The 24692-nt window shown below is 32.2% G+C and overlaps 2 protein-coding genes across 2 annotated transcripts in view; one reads left to right on the forward strand and one right to left on the reverse strand.

Annotated features, from left to right (window-relative positions):
• LOC139489975 (tyrosinase-like protein) overlaps window positions 1–8904 on the reverse strand; it is a 32757-nt gene extending 23853 nt beyond the window's left edge. Inside the window, exons 1-4 of the mRNA XM_071276827.1 lie at window positions 8785–8904; window positions 6987–7169; window positions 3322–3381; window positions 1–225 (exon numbers count right to left, since the gene is read on the reverse strand). The gene's annotated coding sequence lies outside the window, so the exon portion shown is untranslated. The remainder of the gene's footprint in view (window positions 226–3321; window positions 3382–6986; window positions 7170–8784) is intronic.
• On the forward strand, window positions 108–24666 carry LOC139489976 (mucin-3A-like). Its single transcript, XM_071276828.1, has 6 exons — window positions 108–114; window positions 13399–13659; window positions 15054–15293; window positions 18690–18950; window positions 21868–24575; window positions 24655–24666. The coding sequence occupies exons 1-6, from the start codon at window positions 108–110 to the stop codon at window positions 24664–24666; spliced, it is 3489 nt and encodes a 1162-aa protein (XP_071132929.1).
• The last annotated feature ends 26 nt before the right edge of the window (window positions 24667–24692 follow it).

Raw genomic sequence — 24692 nt, forward strand, 5'->3', positions numbered from 1 at the left:
CTTTTTGATCACACATTAACGGCTGTTTCATATTCATCTCAAGGTTTTCGTCTACCGCAGGAATTACTTTGCCATTTTGTTTTTGAATGGCATATATCTTCTGAAAAATGTCAGGTAACAGTTGGAACTTGCAGAGAAGACAAAATGCTACGCCAGTCACGATAATGCAAGTTAGAATTGATTCAATCAAGAGATGGTGCTCTTCTGGCAACCATCTGGAACCATCTGAAATATCCAATTGATATAATACATACGTGTAAGAATCGACAGGGTGATTCAAATACTCTGGACATGCTGTTAATCTGGATCTTTCAAACAGTATTTATCTCAAACTAGTTAGTTTATATTTCACAAATTTTGCCTTTGAAATTTTGGCCAAAATTATCGACACAAGCTACAATAGGTCGATGTTATAATAGTTGCTCAAAAAAGAAACACGGCCTAAGAGAACCAGGCTCAAGCTAGCAGCCACTCGCTATCAGCCACTACGCTAGTAGCCAGTTTTCGAATATGTCTATGAACCCAAAAGTTGCATAAGAATCAAACGTACTCAAAATGTTTTTATTAATATATAAACACTATTATATTAATTTTTAATATAATTTTATAATTAAGCAGTCTAAGTTACTATTCAATGAATTTAAAATGTCTGGTCCTTTTCAATAATTTAAAGACAATAATAAACGATGTCAATATATACCAAACAGGGTGCTGCACGCTTTTACTTTTAATAGTCAACAGTTTTGATTGTATATAGAATCGAAAATAGTTATAAAATTATTTAAAATGCTTGTACAATTGCTTGTCAGATGGAATTTACTCTGCCATCAGATTTTTTGTGTGTGATATTTTGTCAAATAGCTTTCCATATTCTCGGCATCCTGTCAAATAGTTCTTAAGTTATAATTATTGTTCTTCATTACAAGAATAGAAAGTTGCGCTTGTGCTTTAATATTTATTTACTTAGACAAATCTGTTTTCACAAAACTTCTGTATCTATAGCAGAGGACACCGCTTACTTTTGATTAGCCAAAAGCTTTGTTTTTTGTACACAAAGTATGCATATGGTGGGCAAGGAAATTATTTAATATTAGCTATTCAAAAACAAAGAAAAATGTGCTATACCTCAACTTGGAATTCTGGTCAATTAGATCATAAGTCCAAAGCTTCCGTTTGCACCTAGTGTGCATGAGAAAAAGTATTGCTGTAGAGAATTTTTTATTAACATTTCCGTAAGGGTGGGGTAGGGTGTCCAACACCGAATTTGGAGCAAATTCAAAAAAAATCTGAGCCGAACAACACCCTGGATTTTTTTCTCCAGTAGACCTTAGCTACTCAGCTTCACTTTGCACCTAGTGGCGAAAAAACTGTTGCCGTACGGAATTTTTTATTAAAATTTTAGTAAGGGTGGGGTAGGGTTTCCAAACCCAACTTTGGACCAAATTTAATAAAAAAAATCTAAGCCGAACAACACCCTGGATTTTTTCTCAAGTAGATCTAAGCAACTCAGCCTCACTTTGCACCTAGTTGCGGAAAAGGTATTGCCGTGTGGAATTTTTTATCAACATGTTCGTAAGGGTGGGGTAGGGTGTCCGATCCCAACTTTGGACCAAATTTGATGAAAAATCTAAGCCGAACAACACCCTGGATTTTTTCTCAAGTAGACCTTATCTTTTCAGCTTCACTTTGCACATAGTGGCGGAAAAGTATTGCCGATCGTAATTTTTGATCAACATTTCCGTAAGGGTGGGGGTAGTGCGTGCGACCCCACTTTGGACCAAATTTAAAAACAATCTAAGCCGAACAACACCCTAGATTTTTTCTCCAGTAGACCTTAGCTACTCAGCTTCACTTTGCATCTAGTGGCGAAAAAAGTATTGCCGTACGGAATTTTTTATTAACATTTCCGTAAGGATGCGGTAGGGTGTCCGACCCAAACTTTGGACCAAATTGTTTTCAAATCGAGCCGAACGACACCCTACCCCACCCTTTCGGAAATGTTAATAAAAAATGTTCTACGGCAATACTGTTTTCGCCACTAAGTGCAATCTGAAGCTGATTAGCTAAGGTCTACTTGAGAAAAAATCCAGGGTGTTGCTCGGCTTAGTTTTGTTTTTAAATTAGGTCCAAAATTGGGGTCGGACACCCTACCCCACCCTTACAGAAATGTTAATATAAAATGTTCTACGGCAATATTATTTTCGCCACTAGGTGCAATCGGAAGCTGAATAGATAAGGTCTACTTGAGAAAAAATCCAGGTGTTGTTCGGCTTAGTTTTTTTTTAAATCAGGTCCAAAGTTGAGGTCGGACACCCTACCCCACCCTTACGGAATGTTAATAAAAAATGTTCTACTGCAATACTTTTACTCATACTAGGTGCAAACAGAAGCTTTGGACCTAGTGCCTACTTGACCAAAATTCAACGTCTGAGTATAACACGGATTTTTTTGATTTTTTCTTAATAGATATTAATTAATTTCCTTGCCCACCATACTTTGTGTACCAAAAATAAACCTTTCGTCTAATCAAAAGTAAGCCATATCCAGTGCTCCAGAAATAGAATGTTTCGTTAAAACAGATTTGACTCATTAAAAAAATAATTAATGCACGAGTGCAACTTTCTTTTCTTGTCATGCAGAACAATAATAACTTTTCAGTAACTATTTGACAGGATGCCGAGAATATCGAAAGCTATTTGACTCAATTTCACAAAATTAATTTATGATTCAATGTCAATTCCCTGTTACAAGCAATTTTGTAAGCATTTCAATAATTTTATTACATATATACGATTCTATGTACACTGAAAACTGTTGACTATTAAAATTAAAAGCGGGGAGCACGCTGTTTGGTATATTGACATCAATTACTATTGTCTTAAATTGATGAATAGGACTAGATATTTTTTAAATCATCGAATAGTTCTCCGACTGCTTTATTATATATTAAAAACTGATAATATATTGGTTATATATCAATAAAAACATTTTGAGTACGTTTGAATCTTATGCAACTTTTTGGGTTCATAGACATATCCATATCCAAAAACTGGCTGCTAGCGTAGTGGCTGATAGCGAGTGGCTGCTAGCTTGAGCTTGGGCTTTAGATAACCTCTATCGCCCACCTGGCATATTAATGCAATGCTTTAAGATTATATGTGTTGAATGGATCCTTTAAAACTTCTGAACTGTTGAACAGTTTAATAAATTACACAAATTGCAACTTGGCATTAATTTTTGAATGCATTGCAATAAATTAGTAGAAACAATTTCAATGAAGTCACTGTTGATAGATGGCAATTCAATTATATATTTACTAACCTGAAGCTGAACAGTTTAGAATTGTTCTATCAGTTTCCGAAATATTTTTCTTCAATGTGTCTGCAAAAAACATTTCTTACAATTAGAAAAATTGCCATAAAAAAGGTTGGTTTTTGCTTTTATATTGTTTTATACATGTAAAGAACTATTAAAAGTTTAAACCGAAAAGGTTCTTAAACTCTCATATCTTTTTATTTTACAAAATTTGATTTGATCTAGATTGTTCTGGGTCGATACCTCTGCTGGTGGACTATCAGTCCCCGAGGGTATCATCCGCTCAGTAGTCAGCATTTCGGTACTGACATGATATAACAAACTTTACTAAAATTTGTCCGTTTATAAATTTATAAATTATTTAGAAACTAAGGTTTCAACTCCCTCAGGCAAAGTTGGCTTTAGATGAATTTGGCTATATATTTTAGGTATTTTTGACATACAGCTCTTCAACGGTTTCGGTACTTATACATCTTCGGATTTCAAATGTTTGGCTTTGAGCGTTCCTGATGAAGGTATATCCAGAAAAGCGCTTCGGACGCAAGAAATTAATAACGTGTTGTTTTCAATATTTTATAATTTTTAAAGAGCTACATACTTTTATTTTATTTGTCATACATGTACACTGCTGTCTTAGTCTTAGTTGTGAAGATTGATTCGGAGTACAAAATATTTAAAAACGAATAAACTTGAATAGCATTCTCTTGATTTGTGTTGAATGTTGTTACAGAAGGTAACAATTGAAAGCGAAGCTACACAGTACTAATACCAAGAAGAAAAAAAAATCATCCAACTATATAAATCGACCATAATGCTATATTTCTGAATATGATCAGTTAATAGATTAAAACCTAAAGACTGTATATTCCAAATAAAAAAAAAAACTGCCACAACCTGATATACAACTCGTCTAAACATCAACCCAACAATGTTAGATCTGTAAATTTGCTTTCGCAAATTTTTGGTTCTTCCCTCGCCGGGATTCGAACCCATGCTACTGTGATATCGTGACACCAAATCGCCTGCACTGCAGCCGTTCCGCTAGACCACACGACCACCTGGGCTCTTAAAAATAGAGCTTTCGCTGGCCGTGTGTTACCTTTCCACGTCAGTTTTAATCTAGCGGCGTACTGCAGTACATGATATATAAGGCATGAAGATGTTATTGTTACAGATCAGCTAAATTATCTATAGTAAAGGATCCTACAAATTAATGTAAGATACAGTCACAGAAAATATATAAATATATATATATATATATGGGTGTCATTCGGGTGTCATTCGGTTTAACGATGATCGTGAAAGAATATCTAACGGTGGTCAAGTATTGCGAGACGATCGTGAAAGCTCTGGTAACGGATCGTGAAAGAAATTTAATCGAGAAGACATATGAAAGGTCATTAAATAGTGTAATTTGATTAATTACACAGACAAATTTACAACAAAATAAAACTGTCTGTCAAAATGGTTCAACATTATGATCAGTATGTGAGAAAATCCAGTTTTAAAAGTACATAGTTTTCACAAAACAACAAAAGGCAGATTGCTTCTCGACATTTCAATGACATAAAAAATGTAAACAAACATGATTTTTTCACAAATTCGATTCAAATTAACTACTTTTATAAGAATAAGGGCATTCTATTTAAATGAATCAAAATGGTTCTCATAGTTATTTTGTATAACATAATCTGAAACTTGTTAAAAAAAGAAATATTTACATAAAATTGATTTTTCGGATCGTGAAAGATCACGTACCGCTTTTTGAAGATCGTGAAAAGGGATCATGAAAGATGACGTTCAAATTATTCTTCAATTTATGATAATTGGTATTTGCTATTGGTATTGAGAAAAACTAGTTGGCCAAGATCCTCAATAAATTTAAGCATTTCAAAGAATTAAAATTTTCACGTGACTTCGACTTTGCCCCACTTCAAGGATGGAGATTTAGTTTTGTGGTCAAGTCCGTATCGCTAATTCGTTAAGCTTTAGTATATCTGTCTGTTGTTATGATTGTAAGTTGTACATTTTCGGCTTCTGCAAGGTTTCAAATAACATTGACCTCAGTATCATGCATCATTTGGCAATGTTCGTTTTATGTTGATTGGACTTTTGCTTATATACATTGTACCTGTATGCTATAGCGCCTTGGTATTTGGCGTACGGTGTACATGTCTGTCTGAATGTTTCATAGATAACGTCAAATGTATTTGATATGTGGAATGATATTAAGATGTCTGGGTTCATATACTTTCGACCTTATGTTCCGAATTAATTGGCCAAACAAAACTTTTACATTTGTCAGTTTCTAAGGTACTGTAAGTATCGGAACACCTATATTTGGTGTACATGATATTTGTAGAGACCTGTTTGGCATGGTTCATCTGACCTTGGTCTATTTTTATGAATCATTTACAATCTTAAGCGTATTTGACACTTGTAGTAAAATCCTTAATTTTACAGACTTTCAACAAATATACTATCATACGTAAAGCAGACGAGACATTTCAGCATTTGCGCTCTAGTATTATTTAGTCTGTATTATATAGTTATTAAATTGGAAATCAATCAACATCTGCTACGTTTTTATATAAAGATACATAGAACTTAAGAAAGTACTGTTGCACAAAATGTTAGTTATCGTTCAATCTCAAATTGTTCAGAAAGATGCTTTTTTGCTATAAGTTTTTGGTTGATGGTTATCATTTTGGTTTAAACGATGCATACCCATATCATTGGCTTAATAGTGGCGGTCTGCCTGAAATGAACTGGACCCATTCTCAGAGCTGAATTTTAAACAGGTTTTTAGTTAATGTTTTTTACTTTCGAGGTAAAGTGTTGAATTATATAAAAAAAAAATTAGCTATAAAGTTCCTTCTTATAAAAAGTGACAGGCTTCAACCAGTTGCAGGTATATCAAATGGTAAAAGAAATATTGATTTCTCGTTACTAGTATTAAGTCGGGTCACGCATTATCTTTCACGATCAAAATAATGCGTTGCCTGATCTTTCAAGATCAATTTTGATGAAAATTCAACAAAATTCAAGGTTTTCATAAACAGATTAACACTTTTAAGGGAAGAGCATACTTCTATTTTACTAAACTATCAGATACATAAAAGATAAAATTTCAAATATATCATGATATATTGAAATATGACCATTATAGATAAAAATAGTGTGTTTTTAAATTTAATTTCATAGACATGCATTGCGCCTTTTGTGTTATTTCATAAAGTACTCAATATTTTCTTTATCTTTTAACCATTTTGACAGACATAATTTTTTGTTCGGATTTGTTCCGCGTTTTAAAAATTAAGCGATTTTCACAAATTCTGAACTAGAATTTACATTGAAATTCTTTCACAATCCGGTATCAGAGCTTTCACGATCGTCTCGTAATACTTGACCACCGTTAGATATTCTTTCACGATCATTTCTCTCGTTAAACCGAATGACACCCGTGCATATGAGGCTTTTCTCATTGTTGAAACTGTACGGTTGACTATGATTGCTTACACCCACTTCATGTTAACTTTGATGATTAGTTGTCTTATTGGCATTCATACTATATCCCCTTATTTTTTTAAGTATTGGCTGTTTACTATAGACAGTAGTAAAATCTATGTGTATGTGTATACATATGCAATTTGTTGAATTTAAATGCGTACCCAAACAAAACTCAGAACAGTTTGAAATGTGTCTGTTGTTTTTAAAACAGTCCTCTTCAAAGTCGATACAACTTCTACATCTCTGAGACTGCTCCTCGCAAAACTGCAATCCTTGTTGGCACATGTCCGAGAAACATGAAAATGATGCCATTTTTTCACCGTGTATAGTTTAAACACTGAAATCTATAAAGAAAATATTTATATGATATTTAATAAAGAAAATGTAACAGGATAAGTATTCGGTGGAATTGATTGCTTGTATGATAAAACAAGCTGATTGTTTTTTAATTATTTTCTGTTTTTAATTTATAAAGCAATGGATTGGTAAATAAAATATATGAAACCAAACATGATAATTTTATGAATTTTCCTTATTATGTGTTGACCAAGTGTTGTTACTTTGACGCCGATCGATCATCTAAGATGGCCGCCGGCGGGACCCTATGGGAAATACATACACTTATCTTCTTTTAGAGAACCGCTGAATGGAATGAAAGCAAACATGGCATGAATGTTCTTTCCAATGTGCTGACTAAGTGTTGTAGCTTTTTTTTTATGGTGATCCATCAATCCAGATGGCCGTAAGAGGTGGACTTAGTTTTGTTACTTTGAAGCCGATTCATCATTAAAGATGTCCTTCAGCGGGGGATTTAGTTTGAAGTAGGACTAAGGGGAATACATACAATCGCCTTCTTTTAGAGAATCACTGAATGGAATGAAACCAAACATGGCATAACATGTTCTTTATGAGGTGCCTACCGGGTGTTGTTACATTGAGGCCGATCCATCATCCAAGATGGCCGCCAGCGGGGGGACTTAGTTTAACATAGGACCCTAAGGGAAATACATACAAATGTCTTTTTTTGAAGAATCACTAAATGGAATGAAACCAAACATGACATATATGTTTTTTTCGCTTTTTCATTGGGTGCTTATGAAGTGTTACAACTTTGTTGCTGAATAACTGTTCAAGATGCCAATAAAAATTGTTTATTAAATTACGGGATCAATATTAAACCAAATTTGGCCGCACTAATTTATGGGGTATTTGTTAAGATTTTATCTATTTTTACCTGATAACGAAAGAAGAGACACACAGGCTCTTGGGATTCTCTAGTTTATTATTGGTGATTTGGTTTTGTACACTTTTCAGATGTCTAAATACAATATTATATATACATCTTCAAATCTTCAAGTTGTATAGTTTACACTTCTCCATTAAACCTAGGGCATGATATATTAGTATTTTATAAGTATGTATTAGTATTTTATTAGTGTTTTATTAGTATTTTATTAGTATATTACAAATGTAGTATATCAGTCCCTGATTAAACCTAATAAAAGTATGTTGAAATGTTAAAACCCGAAATCACCTTCCATTTGTTTAACAATCTAAAAATAAGAACTGGATTGCAGTATTTATAAATAATTAAATAAGAAAGTCCCTTCACTAAATTTAGAAATTTACTCAGGGTTTTCACAGGTATATAATAGATTAATTGACGTCAATGTATATTTATGTTGACAGCAAATAACTGCAAAGTAAATAAAACAAATAAACAAATTCACTCATTTATTAATGGAAATTAAAAACAAATTCAATATATATAATTATATTAATTAACATTAAATTTTCTTTATTGTATAAATTAATATTTGTAAGTAACGGAATTGAAGTACCTGTAACAAAATGAAAATACAAAGTATCAATTATTTGTACAGTTTATTTACATAATAATGAAATAGAAATGAAACAGTGAATTGATTAATAATTAATAAAACTGCAATTTATACTTACGATATTGGGTTTTAGCGCTCCGAATTCTGGATTGGAAATGAAAAGTTTGTAGATTACATAAGCCTGAAAGTTAACTCAATCAAAATGTTACACGTCTACCCGATATTGGCGAATAACTTGGCACTGTGCCAAAATGAATTAATCTTACTAAGAATAGAGAAAATTGTAACTCGTACTGTATTTCTGTTCTATCACTGATAGGGGTCGAAATCAAAGTATAGTAGTAAAATGCATGCATAGTAGTAACAACTTCAATGGGAGGGGATGTATAATTGACAAAAAGGGACCCCCTATAAAAAAAAAGGAAAAGCAAATATAACAAACAAACAAAAATGATTAAACATTAAAATGGTTAAAATATGGAAGAATAAAATTAAAAATTGCTTATTGTAAAATTTGCAAAATCTTGGTTGAGATGGCTTTTAATAAATATAGATGTGGATTACTAGTATCTACATGTACTACAAATATGTTAAATATGCTACCTTTCAGAATTTCTAAACATGCACATTATCACATTTTTTGACATTTTTTATAACAATAAGACTCATCGCATAAAGCGGTTATCCTTCCATGAAGAAGGTTTTTTATGTGTAATTTCACTACAAGCAAACACATTGTCTAGTCAAAATAAGATAAGATAACGATAATGGATTTTCCTCGTAGTTCAGTATTTTCTGTGATTTTACTTTAAGTTTTGTGTGCATATTATTTTTGTTATTTGTTTTGAACTTTCTGTCAGTAATGGCGAGTACTCTCAGATCTGTACTTCGTGTCTTTTTGATGAAGGGATGTACAAGTATCCGGCCACGTAAACTCTGTGTTTTTGTTAGATATACATGTATTCCTATTTGTATTCATCTTATGAGTTAAGCCTTTTTCAAATGATTTTATTGTTCGTTCTTATTTTGTACTGTAACACCACTGTTTCAAGTTCAGGGATTGTTGGGATCCCGCTAACATGTTTAACCCCGCCACTTTCTGTATGTATGTGCCTGTCCCATGACAGGTGCCTGTGTTTCAGTAGGTGTTGTTTGTTGCTCTGTTACATATTTGCTTTTCGTTTATTTTTTGTGCATTTATTAGGCCGTAAGTTTTCTCGTTTGAATTGTTTTACATTGTCATTTCGGGGTCTTTTATTGCTGATTATGCGGTATGGGCTTTGCTTATGTCGAAGGCCGTACGATGACCTATAGTTGTTGATTTCTGTGTCATTTCTTGTGGAGAGTTGTCTCGTTTGCAATCATACCACATCTTTCTTCTTTTTACATTAAACTACAGATAATTTTAAACAAATTTCCACAACTAAATGTTAACATTGTAATTTGAAAGTTCTGAAGAAGCAACTGGTAATTCTTATTCTCTATATTTGATTGACATTTCATATTTTGAGTTGCTGTGTCCTTTCAAAATAACAGCAGATGTTGTGTTCTGTTTGTTGTAACAACTGCGATACACATAGTAGTCAATATTCTATTTTCTTTTGAGACCATTAAGCTAAAAATCACACAAGACACATGTTTTTCAATGAACATAGCAAAACAGAAATGTTCCTATATATAGTGTTAAAAAAGTGGAATATTTTAGAAGCAGTTTCATATTATTTCAAACGAATAATTTATTGAAATTGATCCCAGTTTAAATTATCCATATTAAGGATACTTACCATCTTCGCTAGCCAATGGTTGGGAAGAGGAGTCGAATGGATCGTAACCCGTGATATACATTGGCTAGAGGAGATGGGTACTTACAGATGTAGTGCTCCCGTTCAAGGAGTGTCTGTTTGTGTTGATGCATAAATACACTAAAACATCATGTATGAATTTAAATATTATAATTGTATATGTTTATCATTTTGGTACCATTTTAAAGATAATCAATGTATGTAATATGATTGTTTATCTTTAGAAATGACCTTTAAGTTTATCACTGATATGAGGCACCTGATAGATTATTCAATTGTTTAAATTATAACTGTCACAATACAATATTGTTCGTATTTGCATTTTTGTTTTCACAAACTAAGCCACCATGCACCCGTAAACAAATAAGTGTGAGAAAAACAAATAGAATACAATATCAGAAATATTCAATTTTGTCATTATTGACGGACGAAAAAGTTGATGTCCTTACAATGATACAATTGAGTAAGATTACGTATTAGATAATTTATCATTGTCTATAGATATTTAGGTTATCAAATATCGAAAATTATATGATAATCTGTCAACATATTTCTATCCAATTATCAAATAATATAATATTTATTAAGATAATCTAGTTTCATCTAATAATGAAATTGAAAATGAAGTATGTTCAGTTTTGGCGTTCAGGAATAATTGTACTTTTTGTTCATGTATTACGAACTCATGGTATGTTGTTATTGTAAAAGCAAGTAAGAAAGATAAAGTAAACAACGTTAAAAGATTAACGAATAGCCTATCTGCACAAAGAATAGAGAAGAAAAATAATGCAACAATAATTGATTTCACGGCGCGACATTTTTCAGGGGTTTTTTTTATTCATTTTTCAAAATTAAATAACACTAATCATGAAAAAGCACATAATTTATTCATTATTAAACTATAATTAATATTAATAAAATAGGCATTATTTCACACGTTTACTGTATATCTTTTTTTCCTCTTTCAACCATGACGTTAATAGTATGTCTGTTATTCAAAGGAAATCAATGGTCGCTACAGTCCCTTTAACAAATTTTTTTTTCACGCATAGTTTGGTAACTAGGTCCTCCGTACGACGTACACTCTTTAATCGGCACTGTGTCACATATTGACGTTTAACGTACCATTTATCTATGTATATGCTTTCGAATGGCATATAAGTTTTATCTGTAATCAGGGGATGGAGGGTCTCAGAGGTCCTTTCAAAAATCTGATGTATAAACTTTTAAATTTTCACACACGTGACCTCCGTTACCAGAATATATCCGTTCAAAAAGACTGTGTATAAGTTGGAGAACCAATAGTTTATCCTGCGAAAATCAATTTTGTAATATAGTATTTTCTTTGAATAATTATGTTTTTGCGTAATTTTTCTGTTCTATCAAAATACTAATTTGGTCAACTTTGTATCGTGATGGCGACACATTCTATAAGAAATTATCTATTTTAAACATACACATACTCAAGCGGTCATTTCTACGACAATTATCTTTAAATCCAAATACGGGTTTATACATAGTAAAACATAGTATATCGTTTTTACCATGGGTCGTCTCCATCTTTTTGTGGTATGAGTGAGCACATGTGCTACGTGTAGTATAGTTGGTTTAAGTTGCACCAGAAATACATACTCACACTGGGATAGTTTTAATAATCTTGATTTGTAGCCTCAATCCTATTATACATTTGTTCGAATACCCATAGCAAATATATGAAAGCTTGAAATGGTGATCCATCCCAGCTAATGCGTGTAATATTTTCCGCTGGACGACTAATAATCATATTCGCTTTCAACACTATCAAGAGATTATGGATATAGTCATCCCTTATGTAACGATTATTATAATAGTCGGTCTTTTCCCCTTAGCTCCTTTATCGTGGAATATTATCATACTAAGCCTATTGTTATGTACAAAATGTAGTTGATATTTGAAATTGCAACTTTTTGGCACCTTTGTTTAAAGAAGGTCATCTGCCTTTTTTACACGGTTGAGTAAAAAAAGAAAATATTTAAATTTATTTCTTTAGAATTTTTTAGTTTTTATTGATTATTTGCTTCTTCATATCATAAATGATTTCTCTTTTCTTTTCCTTTTGGTGGGAATTAGAAAACAATTGTGTTATTATATGGCTTGTCTTTGTAAGATCTTAAATGGAATAGAGACAACAACAAAATACGAACCAACACACGGAAAATAAAGAAAAATAAAACAAACCCGAGAAATATCTACTTTTATATCGATATGACGATAGATTCTAGACCACAATTTTTAAAACAGATTCGTTGAATACTTTGCATCTTTTACGTCAAATACAGGCAAACAATTCAAATAAATAGTCATCTAATTAATTTCCAAAATGTTTGTGAAAATTATTTTAATGTTTCGAACGTGAACTTTTATTCATTCTGTATATAGTAAATTTTCAGTAGGACATGGAAAGAAAGTAGCATATCATATCCCACAGCTAGAACGATATTCCTATGTTTGCTACAGATAAACTAAAGTTTTTGCACCAGGACGTCGGATTTTGCTGGTTAGAGAGATGATTTACAACTGTTTGGGGCGAGAGGGGAGGACGAGCACTCAAAAACATGTTGAACCCAGTTTTATTCTTTTGAGTTTTTTCCTAAAATAAGAGCATATTATCTACCGGTTGTCGTTGGTTGAATTGACGAGTTTTTATTTATTTCACATTTTGTCATTATGGAGCCATGTGCGTATAAAAACGGTATTGGTTTTACTCATTGCTGAAAGCTGTACGATTGTATAGATATTTGAACCATGATACTCCTTTGCTCCCTGGTGGATATTTGTCTCATTGTCAATCACCACGTCCTATTTTATGCAATGTTTTCTGCAATTCCTGCAATAAATTTGAATGCTATTTTTCAAATATGATTATAATTAATGTATGAATCATATTACAGGGCAACAATGTAATATTATTCAAGGAGGAACAGAACAGATACTGACTTGTTCATCGAATACAGCGATATGGATAATGCAAGCTTGGTGGAGGAACAGCGCTTTTAAAGTGTGTGATAAACAGCACATTCAATATGACCGTCAATTTACCTTACATAGCTTAAGTACAAAAGCTACTGAATTATGCAATGGACGTGCATCTTGCAAAATCCGAAATCCAAATCCACCATCTCATTTTGTTGCCATTTATTATACATGTAAAGGTATTTTTTAATTAAAACATAATCTTAAACTATAATTAGATTTATATAAAGGGGTGAAGAATAAAATAAAGATTTACATGATATACATCTGCATTCAATAAAAATCTTGATGTAAAGAGGGGTCTAAATACAGCACAAACAATATTTTTCAAAAGAGCAAAAGGGTGAAAAAGTATATTTTAACAAAACGCAATTGACTAGTAGGTCAACAACGGATGTTCCTAAACACTGCTGACTGCCACGTTGATTGTCAAATACACAGATCACCAGATATAATAAAATGAATCTTAATTATTAATTTAATACCAAACTAAAAACGACAAACTTGCGGGAAAGATGACAGACCGCAAACAAGAGGTGCAAAAATTGGTACACCATATCCTGATTTTGACAGTTAATGTCTTTTCAGTTTTGTAAGGAATCGGTATTTGGAATGCCATATAGTTTACCTTAATTTAGGATAGACTCTTGAATTTTGAAGAGTCGAAATAGGATGAACGAATTATATTAACCCGAAGGTATATATGACGATGATTTTCAAAACTATTCATTAAGGTACCAAATCTTCAACTTGAATATGATGTTAGTTGTCGCCATAAACGACAATACCATGACCTGATATTATTTTTCATACTCTTATAAATAATTGGGGTTTTTATATGTGTCAAGTATGTGTCACCGGGGAAACTGGGTGACTTGTCGGGTCGTGTAACAAGAGCCTGACTGAATGGCCTCTTGTTACTGAAACTGTGTGATGCACCTAATCACACAACGAACGATTGCTCTGAATAGCAATGAGAACTCTGAATACTGGTGAAACCTAACTTTTGAGACTCTGGAACTAGCAATGAATAAACCAATAATTCAGCATGGAATACGAATACTTTTATTACAGATGGACTGTGTTCAGTGTAAAGTCCTGAGTCCAAATCTTGCTTATCAAAACTATAAGCAAGTATTTATACACAATTGAATTGACAAGTTTAGACATAACAATTAACAATTAATTTGAGTGATATTGTTCACTGACAAAGATTAAACTATTTTTAGAACTTGAAGAAGAGATATTAAATGATAATCTCATTATGACAATTTTAAAAGAACATACATTATGAATAAGGTAAAATGTCACTAATTAGCTAACAGATTGAAACATGTCACTCAATGTCCAAACTTAGAATTAAATTGCATATCAAAGCATGTTGATTTTAAGTCCTGGATATGAAATGTAAATAGAAACAAAATTATAAAATAAAATGAATTATAAAACACAGAGAATTAAAGTCTTAAATATCAAAATTGAGAATTTTAAATTAAAGTCCAAAATAATAAACGAAGCTGCTTTTTGCACTGTCACATATGCTTTAATATACAATCTCAATTTTTTTTTTTAGAAACTGCATGCATAGCAATAGAAATTCATCAAACAAAGAAATTAGTATGTGCATCAAAAACAATAATTGTAATAGACCAAGCTTGGTCAGATAATGGCAGATGCGGTAATTCTCCTCCATTATCATCAAGCTCTAAGTTAACTGCCGCTGTGGTGACATATTGTAAAGGAAAATCTATATGTGCAGTGCCTATAAAGAGAGGAATTAAGAAATACGTCAACATAAAGTTTCATTGTTCAGGTTTGTTTTAATTGTCAACCATATTTTTAAGTAAACCATCATTATAGTTTATGATTTATAACTTTGAAACCATACTACAAAATGATCTGGTATCGTCTGTATCAAAAAGGTAAAGTTAGCTACACAAAGAAACAAGTGATCAGAATGCTAGAGGTTCTTATTGACAGCATATTTGTTGAATTTCGAGGTAGACTTTTTAAACAAGTTGTCAGCATTCTACAAGGAACAAACTGTGCGCCGTCTCTTTGCCGACCTCTTCTTGTTTTAATATGAATCGGAGTGTCTTTATACACGTGTTAAAAATAAGTAGATCAAATAAACCGGGTCATTCAATTTCACATTCATACTCATTGATGATGTTCTTTTTATTAAATATCCAAACTTTTATGATTAGGTTTCATTAATATATCACCAGAACTAAAAAACAAATAAAGAACAGCAGGACACGGCTTCGTCTGCATCATTTTTAGACTTGTACAGTCATCCCAGTACCAGACTCTATGACAAACGAGACGATTTTGAATTTGAAGTTATCAATTTCCTCCACTTTAGTAGCATTATACCAACTTCACTTGCATATGAGAAATACATTTCCAAACTTTTGTGGTAATCAAGAGCTCGTACTTAAACTTTGTAAAACGTCACGAGTTTCTGAGCAGAAAGTTTATGAACCATGGTTATGTCCTGGCCTATTCTAAAAAAAAATCATCGGAAGGTACCGAGACCTTGTTGATAAATATTCCATTTCAACTTCACAAATAACACACGATGGCCTTAAACTATAGGTTCCGTGTGCTGACATTTGTTTATCATCTTAAAAGCGTGTAACTGTATTTTTTTATTTGTTTTTATGAATATTAATTTTACTGTTTAGTCTGTATTTACACATGTACATCCCGTCATTGTGGTATTATGCTATGGTAAGTTGTTCTATTCTTGTCTTTATTTTTGTTAATGTATTTTTAATTGTCTATATGCCTTATTGTGTTGCTTTGTTACATATGAAGTAGCTCTATTCCTATACATTATGAAATTGAAGAAATAAATGCTAAATTTAAGTCAAACCTTAGATTTTAATTTGTATTTTAGCAATAAATTTTAAAATAAATAAATGACCACAAATAAACCAAATCACTTAAAATTCGGATACTGAACGAGGCCAACTATTTCAATGAAAGGTGCCAAAGTGTGTTTGTTAGTATCACTATCTGTTTGCAATATAAATTGTATGCAACATGATATTTCAGTGAATGTCTACGAATGTTTGTGTCATGCTATGTTTTGTTGAAATTGAACATCTAGAGTGTTAATGAGAAAAAGTCGAAGCGTTCAATTTGGCCATTGTTGCAAATGAAATACACCTAATTCATGCATTGGAGAGGATTTTTTTTTTTACAATATATCCTTTCATATTCCTTATCGAAATACTTGTAACATTAGAAAATGCAAATATTATAATTTAATATATATTAAATTGATTAAGATTTAGAGGGGACAATAACATCAAAGGGTACTTCTGCGCAGACTTCAAAGATTGCAACATCCATTTCGACGACACTATTTCCAAATGGAAATGAGCAGAAAAGTACAAGATTCGACAGTTATTCAAAACAAAGTATAACATCTGCTCAAACAGAAAACTTTTACAAATTGATAACTACGGACTCACGTATTGATGTACAAAACAGTGGTAAGTAATTTGATGTCATATTACATTTTATTAGGTTAACCGAGCAGTTACTGTAAAATGTAGTGCAAATAGTTATTGATAATTGAAAGGTTAACGATTGCATTTTAGAATGACACTAGGATTTTCAATTAACTGCATGTGTCAGACAAAGTTCTATCGAAGTATAAACAAAGGGGCACCAAATCAATCACGTCCAAGTTATTGTAGATATGTTATTCATATACAGATTTTACGAATACAATCATTTTAAAATGCAAATTATTTGTATCCACCACACTTTTAAACTTTTTTGGATTCGTGCGTCACTGATTAGTCTTTTGTAGACGAAACGCTCGTCTGGCGTATATACTTAATTTAGTCCTCGTATCTATGATGAGTTTATTTACCTAGTCAAATTTCAATAGTTTCCGATCTTCTTTTTAGATCATCATGTTAGATATAATGTCTCTTGTCTCTTGGCAAATGCGATTGCTTAAATTATGAACATATATTCGGTTTGGTTTGTTAACCTGTCATTTCCTGATGGTGATATACTGTCAGTCTCTTCATGTGGAGTTCACATTTCTCATTGTAATCCCTATGCATATGTGTTCATTCAATGACCGTACTAGGTGCCTTACTCAAGTTGTTCGAATCATGATATTGTAAATGGTTTATGAAAAGAATTTTAACTTGTATAACAAGTATCGAGATTATTGAAAAAGACAGTCTTTGTGGTAAACTGATGAGTAAACAACAAACGAAAAATGGAAAGTAAAACTTTGTTAAAATATCATCGGTCCATAAAGAACATGTTACATGTAACGATTATAAATGCGAAATGAAGTCACAATAACTATAATGTTAATGATAATATGAAGTAAAGTATATTATAGGGTTATTGCATGAATATTGGGGAATATTGTCCCGAGTAGAACTTTATATTGCACGAGCTTGCGAGTGCAATATATGTTCTACGAGGGACAATATTCCCCAATATTCATGCAATAACCCTTTTATTGTATAGCAATATAATATTTGAAAGTAAAAAATTGTTTAAACTAAGATTTTGTCGTTGATGACGTCATCAATTTTGAAGATTTATTGCACTAGTGCAATATTGGAATTTATTGCACGCTAACTTTTGGTTACTTTCTGTGGGAAATATTATATTGCTATACAATAAAAGAAGTTATTTTCTTATTGTAAAACATTTATAACAAATCAAAGGTACAGTGTTGCAGATTCTGCAGCTGATTCGTTGTTAGCATTCAACAATTTACACCATTATGGAAATTTTTCCTGTATGATACACAATCGATCAATGATGTGTGACTTTTAGATCAAAATCATTTAATATACATTTTACACAATCAAAACATGTTTTAGATAGCTGACTTGGTAAATGTACTAAAATCTGAATATTTAAAAGCTAAAGGATTATTCGATACACTGCAGCGTTAGAGTCCTATATTACAAAAAAAAATCAACAGAATAGCTAAATCTATGATCTCCTTTGCTTGAGGAATTTCTAACAGTTTAATTACCATAAAACAAGGATATGAATCGGAAATAATAATTCGAAAATTGAAATCAAAAATCAAACACAACCGTATGATAAATGTTTGTATCCCTTATTACAATTAAAATTCAACCCAAAACCACAACAATAACATGTTTATGATATTTAGACTAATTTTATTAAACTGCTATTTATTTTGAAACAGAAATGTGTGTAGACATTCCAGGAAATTCAACAAAGGACATTTCTTGTCCTCAGAATACAGAATTTCGGTTTAAAGTCGGATGGATTGGGAGTAATGAAAACATGTGCGAACCAGAGCTTCTAATTACAGAGAAGACCAAATCTGGTATTCGACAAATTAACAAGACAATATTTCAAGACTTTTTCTGTAAAACAATACCATGCGAACTATACAACAGAGGAAAGGTAGTACAACATATTGCAGTGTTTTTCATATGTAAAGGTAATTCAGATAAACACGACTTTTAAAAAGAATTAATGCTACCGTTGATTCATCGATTATCTTAGTAGTCGGAACATACAGTGATTACCATGTCTGTTCTACCTACAACACAGTTAATTTAAAGTCCCATATTTATCAATCTTGATATATGCCCGTCAAAAGGGTGTATACTCATCTGGTTTTCTAATTTTTGTTTGACAGTAAGAAATTTCTGTAGCTTTTCAGCAGTTCTTTAACTACAAAGTGCTTTATTTTTAAAAAATAAACCATGTGACACATTTTCATTACCTATTAGAGGTTCCCCGATTTGCTACCGTACAATCGATATTATGTGTACTCGATTATACTTTCAACAAACCGTTGCAAGTAACCGTTGCGACAAACGGTTTGTAATTAAGATTTATTTCCCCTGAAATTGCACTGGCAAATAAATGCTAAACATAAAGCACATTGAATTTCATAGTTTATCGAATGTTTGCCTGTTGTATTTTGATATAGGTTAAGCATAAATAAGATGGCATTTGTATGGGTAGGCTCTTAGAAAACATAATATAATAAGAGCTATGTTAACATATAACATTGACCTAATTGAAAAGGTTTAATGTAAAAGGTAAATACAAATCCTGTTTACTCATTCGCGTGCCCACACTTACAACAGCATATGCAAGAATAATTTGCAGTGTTCGAATATAAACACGAAATAATATCGGTAATCTCCTAACTTCTGTTAAAATAATTAATAAACGGAATTTTTTCCATTTTGTTGGAATTTCATATTGCACGTTATTTAATTATTCAAAATCGTTATCTATAATACCATTCTTTTATTTTTCTGCAATTTGCCAATTTTACGAATAAGGATTAAAAAAAAAAGATACACTTATAGAATATTCATTTAACACAAGTGTCAGTACAATTGTAGCACTATAATTGTATGACAGTCAAGAAACGGTTTTTTTCCATTGGCAGCCAAATAGTTAATAATGATTTTTCAATATTTTCTAATCTTCTTTCGAGAATTCATTTTTATAAAAGAAAATATCGAAGAATTCCCTTTTCTCACTCAAATGAAATCTCAGCTCCCTCATTCTCTCAGGAAAAAAATATTTTCTACTACAATGATCGAAGTAGATTACTTGAATAATAAAAACTAGTTTCAAAATCATGCATACACTAATAATAATACGAAAACTGCGTCAAGATATATCATGTATTAGGTCTTTTCACAATAACAAATTCTACTCTTTCTACTCTTATATGCTTTCAACATATCAAACGAAAAATCTTTGAAAATTTAAATTTATGTAAGCTGTCTTCTGATATGATATTTTTTGGCTAAATTCGACAAGTTTGAGTGCAACCGTACTGTGTATTATAATGGACTTTGATAGTTTTAATTTTCAGAATTAACCGTTGACACTTAATTGGATACATCAATACAAACTCTTTCTACAATCTGCTGTCTAGATAAGACATAACTTATTGTAATAAAATACTTCAAAACAGAAAATAATTCATCAGATTTTTTTTATTCTAGACACTAGATTCATACATTGTCTGTATTCTAGTACACACATTTAAGTTCGCAATCACTTCTAAAAGTTATTTAACCTACAATTTGGAAGGGCAATATATTTAAATATAGGACTACCCTTTCCCTTCCCAATAAAATATCGAAGAATGCAACTTTTACCATATCAATCATCTTTTATGATAGAAAATGTTTTAAAAAAAGAGACTTTCAACCTGTTAGTTAAAAAACGATATTTTTTAAGGAAATTATATGTGCCGCTTGTTTTTGAGGGATATTTTTGTTTTTGCAGTACGTACATTCATTCTCTTTATACATGTAATAGTCATTGTATATGAGCGTGTACTGTAATATTCGATAAAATGTAAGTACACATTATTGTTTTTGCCAATAATGGCACGAGCCTTTGCGGGAACGGTATTCTTGGCAATGCCATCTCTGACTTCTACGCTTATTGTGCTCTTCTCTGGTTTTCGGTTGGGTTCGTATTTATCAATCTGTAGTTTTCTGTGCAGTGACGTATGTACTATTGTTTGAATATCCGTTGTCTTTTCTTTGTACACTTGTTTTTGTATTCTTTTTCGTTTAACTGGGTATTTCAATTATCTACTTGCTTTTTCGAAACCTTTCTTTTCAAAGTCAGTCGAAACGAATTTAAAATTAATTAAAATAATCAGATATCTCGACAAAATCATCACGAAACACTTTTGAAAATCAGGATTAATTAAGAAATTCAAAAACAGAGTGTCCCTAAGCTACGATATTCTGAAAACAACTAGTGTATTTTGGCGATTAAAAACCCCTGAAGACAAACAAAACTTAAATGGTAATTTTTTTGAAAAAAAAAACATAACTAAGTCTTGTAACTTGTATATGAGGTTAGCGTTACACAATTGGAAGCCGAAATAGTTATCTCTGTCTTCTGGTATTTAGATGCAGCCTTACAGATTGTCTTTAATTAAGAAAAAAATCCTGGTCGCCATCAATACTTTTCGTACATGTTTTATAGTAGTACTGGTTGAATATGATCGCACATAGTTTCATGTATTGTATATTCTTTTATCCATAAGTGATTGCAAATTTCAAATAATTTTCAAATCATCACATGCAGAGTCAGTTTGTCTTTACCTCATATTTAGTACACATAAATATTCAATTTTATAACAATTCATCAATCAAATCTATAAGTCTGCACATTTACAAAACAGAAGTCATGTTAGTTAGAAGTCTTATTTTACACCACGTAATGAGATAAGGGTAAAATTAAGGATGCTTTAATCCTCTTCTTGTTTTGCTATAAACATGATAAACAGTTAATATTTTTCAGGTAAATACGAGATCTCATAGTGTTTTGTTGTTTTTACGTGTGATATTATGATTTTTCAGAAATTCGGAACACTCTGTCGACTTTTCAGACTACAGGACAATCTCATTTATATTCGAACAATGAATTGGAAGTATCAACAAACACACAGACTAAAACAAGCAAAACAATGCCTTTTAAAAAAACAGATATGACTTCAACAGAACAAGTTATGATTTCAACAGAAAAAGACATGCCAACAACAGAAAAAAATGTGTTATCACCTGAAGCAAGCATTCCCACAACAAAACACGTTATACTTTCAACGGAAACAGATATGCCAATTACCGAACAAGTTATCCTATCTACAGAAACAGACATGCTTACAACATATCAAGTTATGACTACAACAAAAGAAGACATGCTTACAACAGTACAAGTTATGCCTACAACAAAAACAGACATGCTTACAACAGAACAAGTTATGACTACAACAAAAGCAGACATGCTTACAACAGAACAAGTTATACCTTCAACAAAAGCAGACATGCCTACAACAGAACAAGTTATGCCTACAACAAAAGCAGACATGCCTACAACAGAACAAGTTATGCCTACAACAAAAGCAGACATGCCTACAAACGAACAAAATATGCAAACAACAAAACCAGACATGCCTACAACAGAACAAGTTATGCCTACAACAAAAGCAGACATTCTTACAACAGAACAAGTTAGTTTTTCAAAAGAAACAAACATGCACACAACCGAACAAATTATGCCTACAACAAAAGCAGACATGCCTACAACAGAACAAGTTATGCCTACAACAAAAGCAGACATGCCTTCAACAGAACAAGTTAGTTTTTCAAAAGAAACAAACATGCACACAACCGAACAAATTATGCTTACAACAAAAGCAGACATGGACACAACCGAACAAATTATGCCTACAACAAAAGCAGACATGCTAACAACAGAACAGGTTATGCCTACAACAAAAGAAGACATGCCTACAACAAAAGCAGACATGCTAACAACCGAACAAATTATGCCTACAACAAAAGCAGATATGCCTACAACAGAACAAGTTAGTCTTTCAAAAGAAACAGACATGCATACAACCGAACAAATTATGCCTACAAAAAAAGCAGACATACCTACAACAAAACAAGTTATGCCTTCAACAAAAGAAGACATGCTTACAACAAAACAAGTTATGCCTACAACAAAAGCAAACATGCTTACAACAGAACAAATTATGCCTACAACAAAAGCAGACATGCCTATAACAGAAAAAGTTATGCCTACAGCAAAAGCAGACATGCTTACAACAGAACAAGCTAGTTTTTCAAGTAAAACAGACATGCATACAACCGAACAAATTATGCCTACAAAAAAAGCAGACATGCCTACAACAAAACAAGTTATGCCTTCAACAAAGGAAGACATGCTTACAACAAGACAAATTATGCCTACAACAAAAGCAGACATGCCTACAACAAAACAAGTTGTGTCTACAACAAAAGCAGACATTCTTACAACAGAACAAGTTATGATAACAAGAATAGCAGACATACCTACAACAGAACAAGTTATGCCTACAACAAAAGCAGACATACTAACAACGAACCAAGTTATGCTTACAACAAAAGCAGACATGCTAACAACAGATCAAGATATTCTTTCAAAAGAAACAGACATGCATACAACCGAACAAGTGATGCTTACAACAGAACACGTGATGCTTAAAACAGAACAAGTTATGCCTACAACAAAAGCAGACATGCCTACAACCGAACAAACTATGCAAACAACAAAAGCAGACATGCCTACAACAGAACAAGTTATGCCTACAACAAAATCAGACATGCCTACAACAGAACAAGTTAGTTTTTCAAAAGAAACAAACATGCACACAATCGAACAAATTATGCCTACAACAAAAGCAGACATGCCTTCAACAGAACAAGTTAGTTTTTCAAAAGAAACAAACATGCATACAACCGAACAAATTATGCCTACAACAAAAGCAGACATGCACACAACAGAACAAGTTATGCCTACAACAAAAGCAGACATGCCTTCAACAGAACAAGTTAGTTTTTCAAAAGAACCAAACATGCACACAACCGAACAAATTATGCCTACACCAAAAGCAGACATGCACACAACAGAACAAGTTATGCCTACAACAAAAGCAGACATGCCTTCAACAGAACAAGTTAGTTTTTCAAAAGAAACAAACATGCACACAACCGAAAACATTATGCCTACAACAAAAGCAGACATGCACACAACACAACAAGTTATGCCTACAACAAAAGCAGACATGCTAACAACAGAACGAGTTATGCCTACAACAAAAGCAGACATGCTAACAACCGAACAAATTATGCCTACAACAAAAGCAGACATGCCTACAACAGAACAAGTTAGTCTTTCAAGAGAAACAGACATGCATACAACCGAACAAATTATGCCTACAAAAAAAGCAGACATGCCTACAACAAAAACAGACATGCCTACAATAGAACAAGTTAGTCTTTCAAAAGAAACAGACATGCATACAACCGAACAAATTATGCCTACAAAAAAAGTAGACATGCCTACAATAAAACAAGTTATGCCTTCAACAAAAGAAGACATGCTTACAACAAGACAAATTATGCCTACAACAAAAGCAGACATGCCTACAACAGGACAAGTTATGCCTACAACAAAAGCAGACATACTTACAACGGACCAAGTTATGCTTACAACAAAAGCAGACATGCTAACAACAGATCAAGTTATTCTTTCAAAAGAAACAGACATGTATACAATAGAAAAAATTATGCCTACAACAAAAGCAGATATCCTAACAACAGAACAAGTCATGACTACAACAAAAGCAGACATTCTTACA

Source organism: Mytilus edulis, chromosome 9 (assembly GCF_963676685.1).
Source record: "Mytilus edulis chromosome 9, xbMytEdul2.2, whole genome shotgun sequence".
NCBI classification, from domain to species: Eukaryota; Metazoa; Mollusca; class Bivalvia; order Mytilida; family Mytilidae; genus Mytilus; species Mytilus edulis.

Coding starts and splice junctions, on each gene's coding strand:
- LOC139489976 (XM_071276828.1), top strand. Junction 13,660..15,053: donor CATTTATTATACATGTAAAG/GTATTTTTTAAT, acceptor TTTTTTTTTTAG/AAACTGCATGCATAGCAATA. Junction 15,294..18,689: donor CATAAAGTTTCATTGTTCAG/GTTTGTTTTAAT, acceptor ATTTTGAAACAG/AAATGTGTGTAGACATTCCA.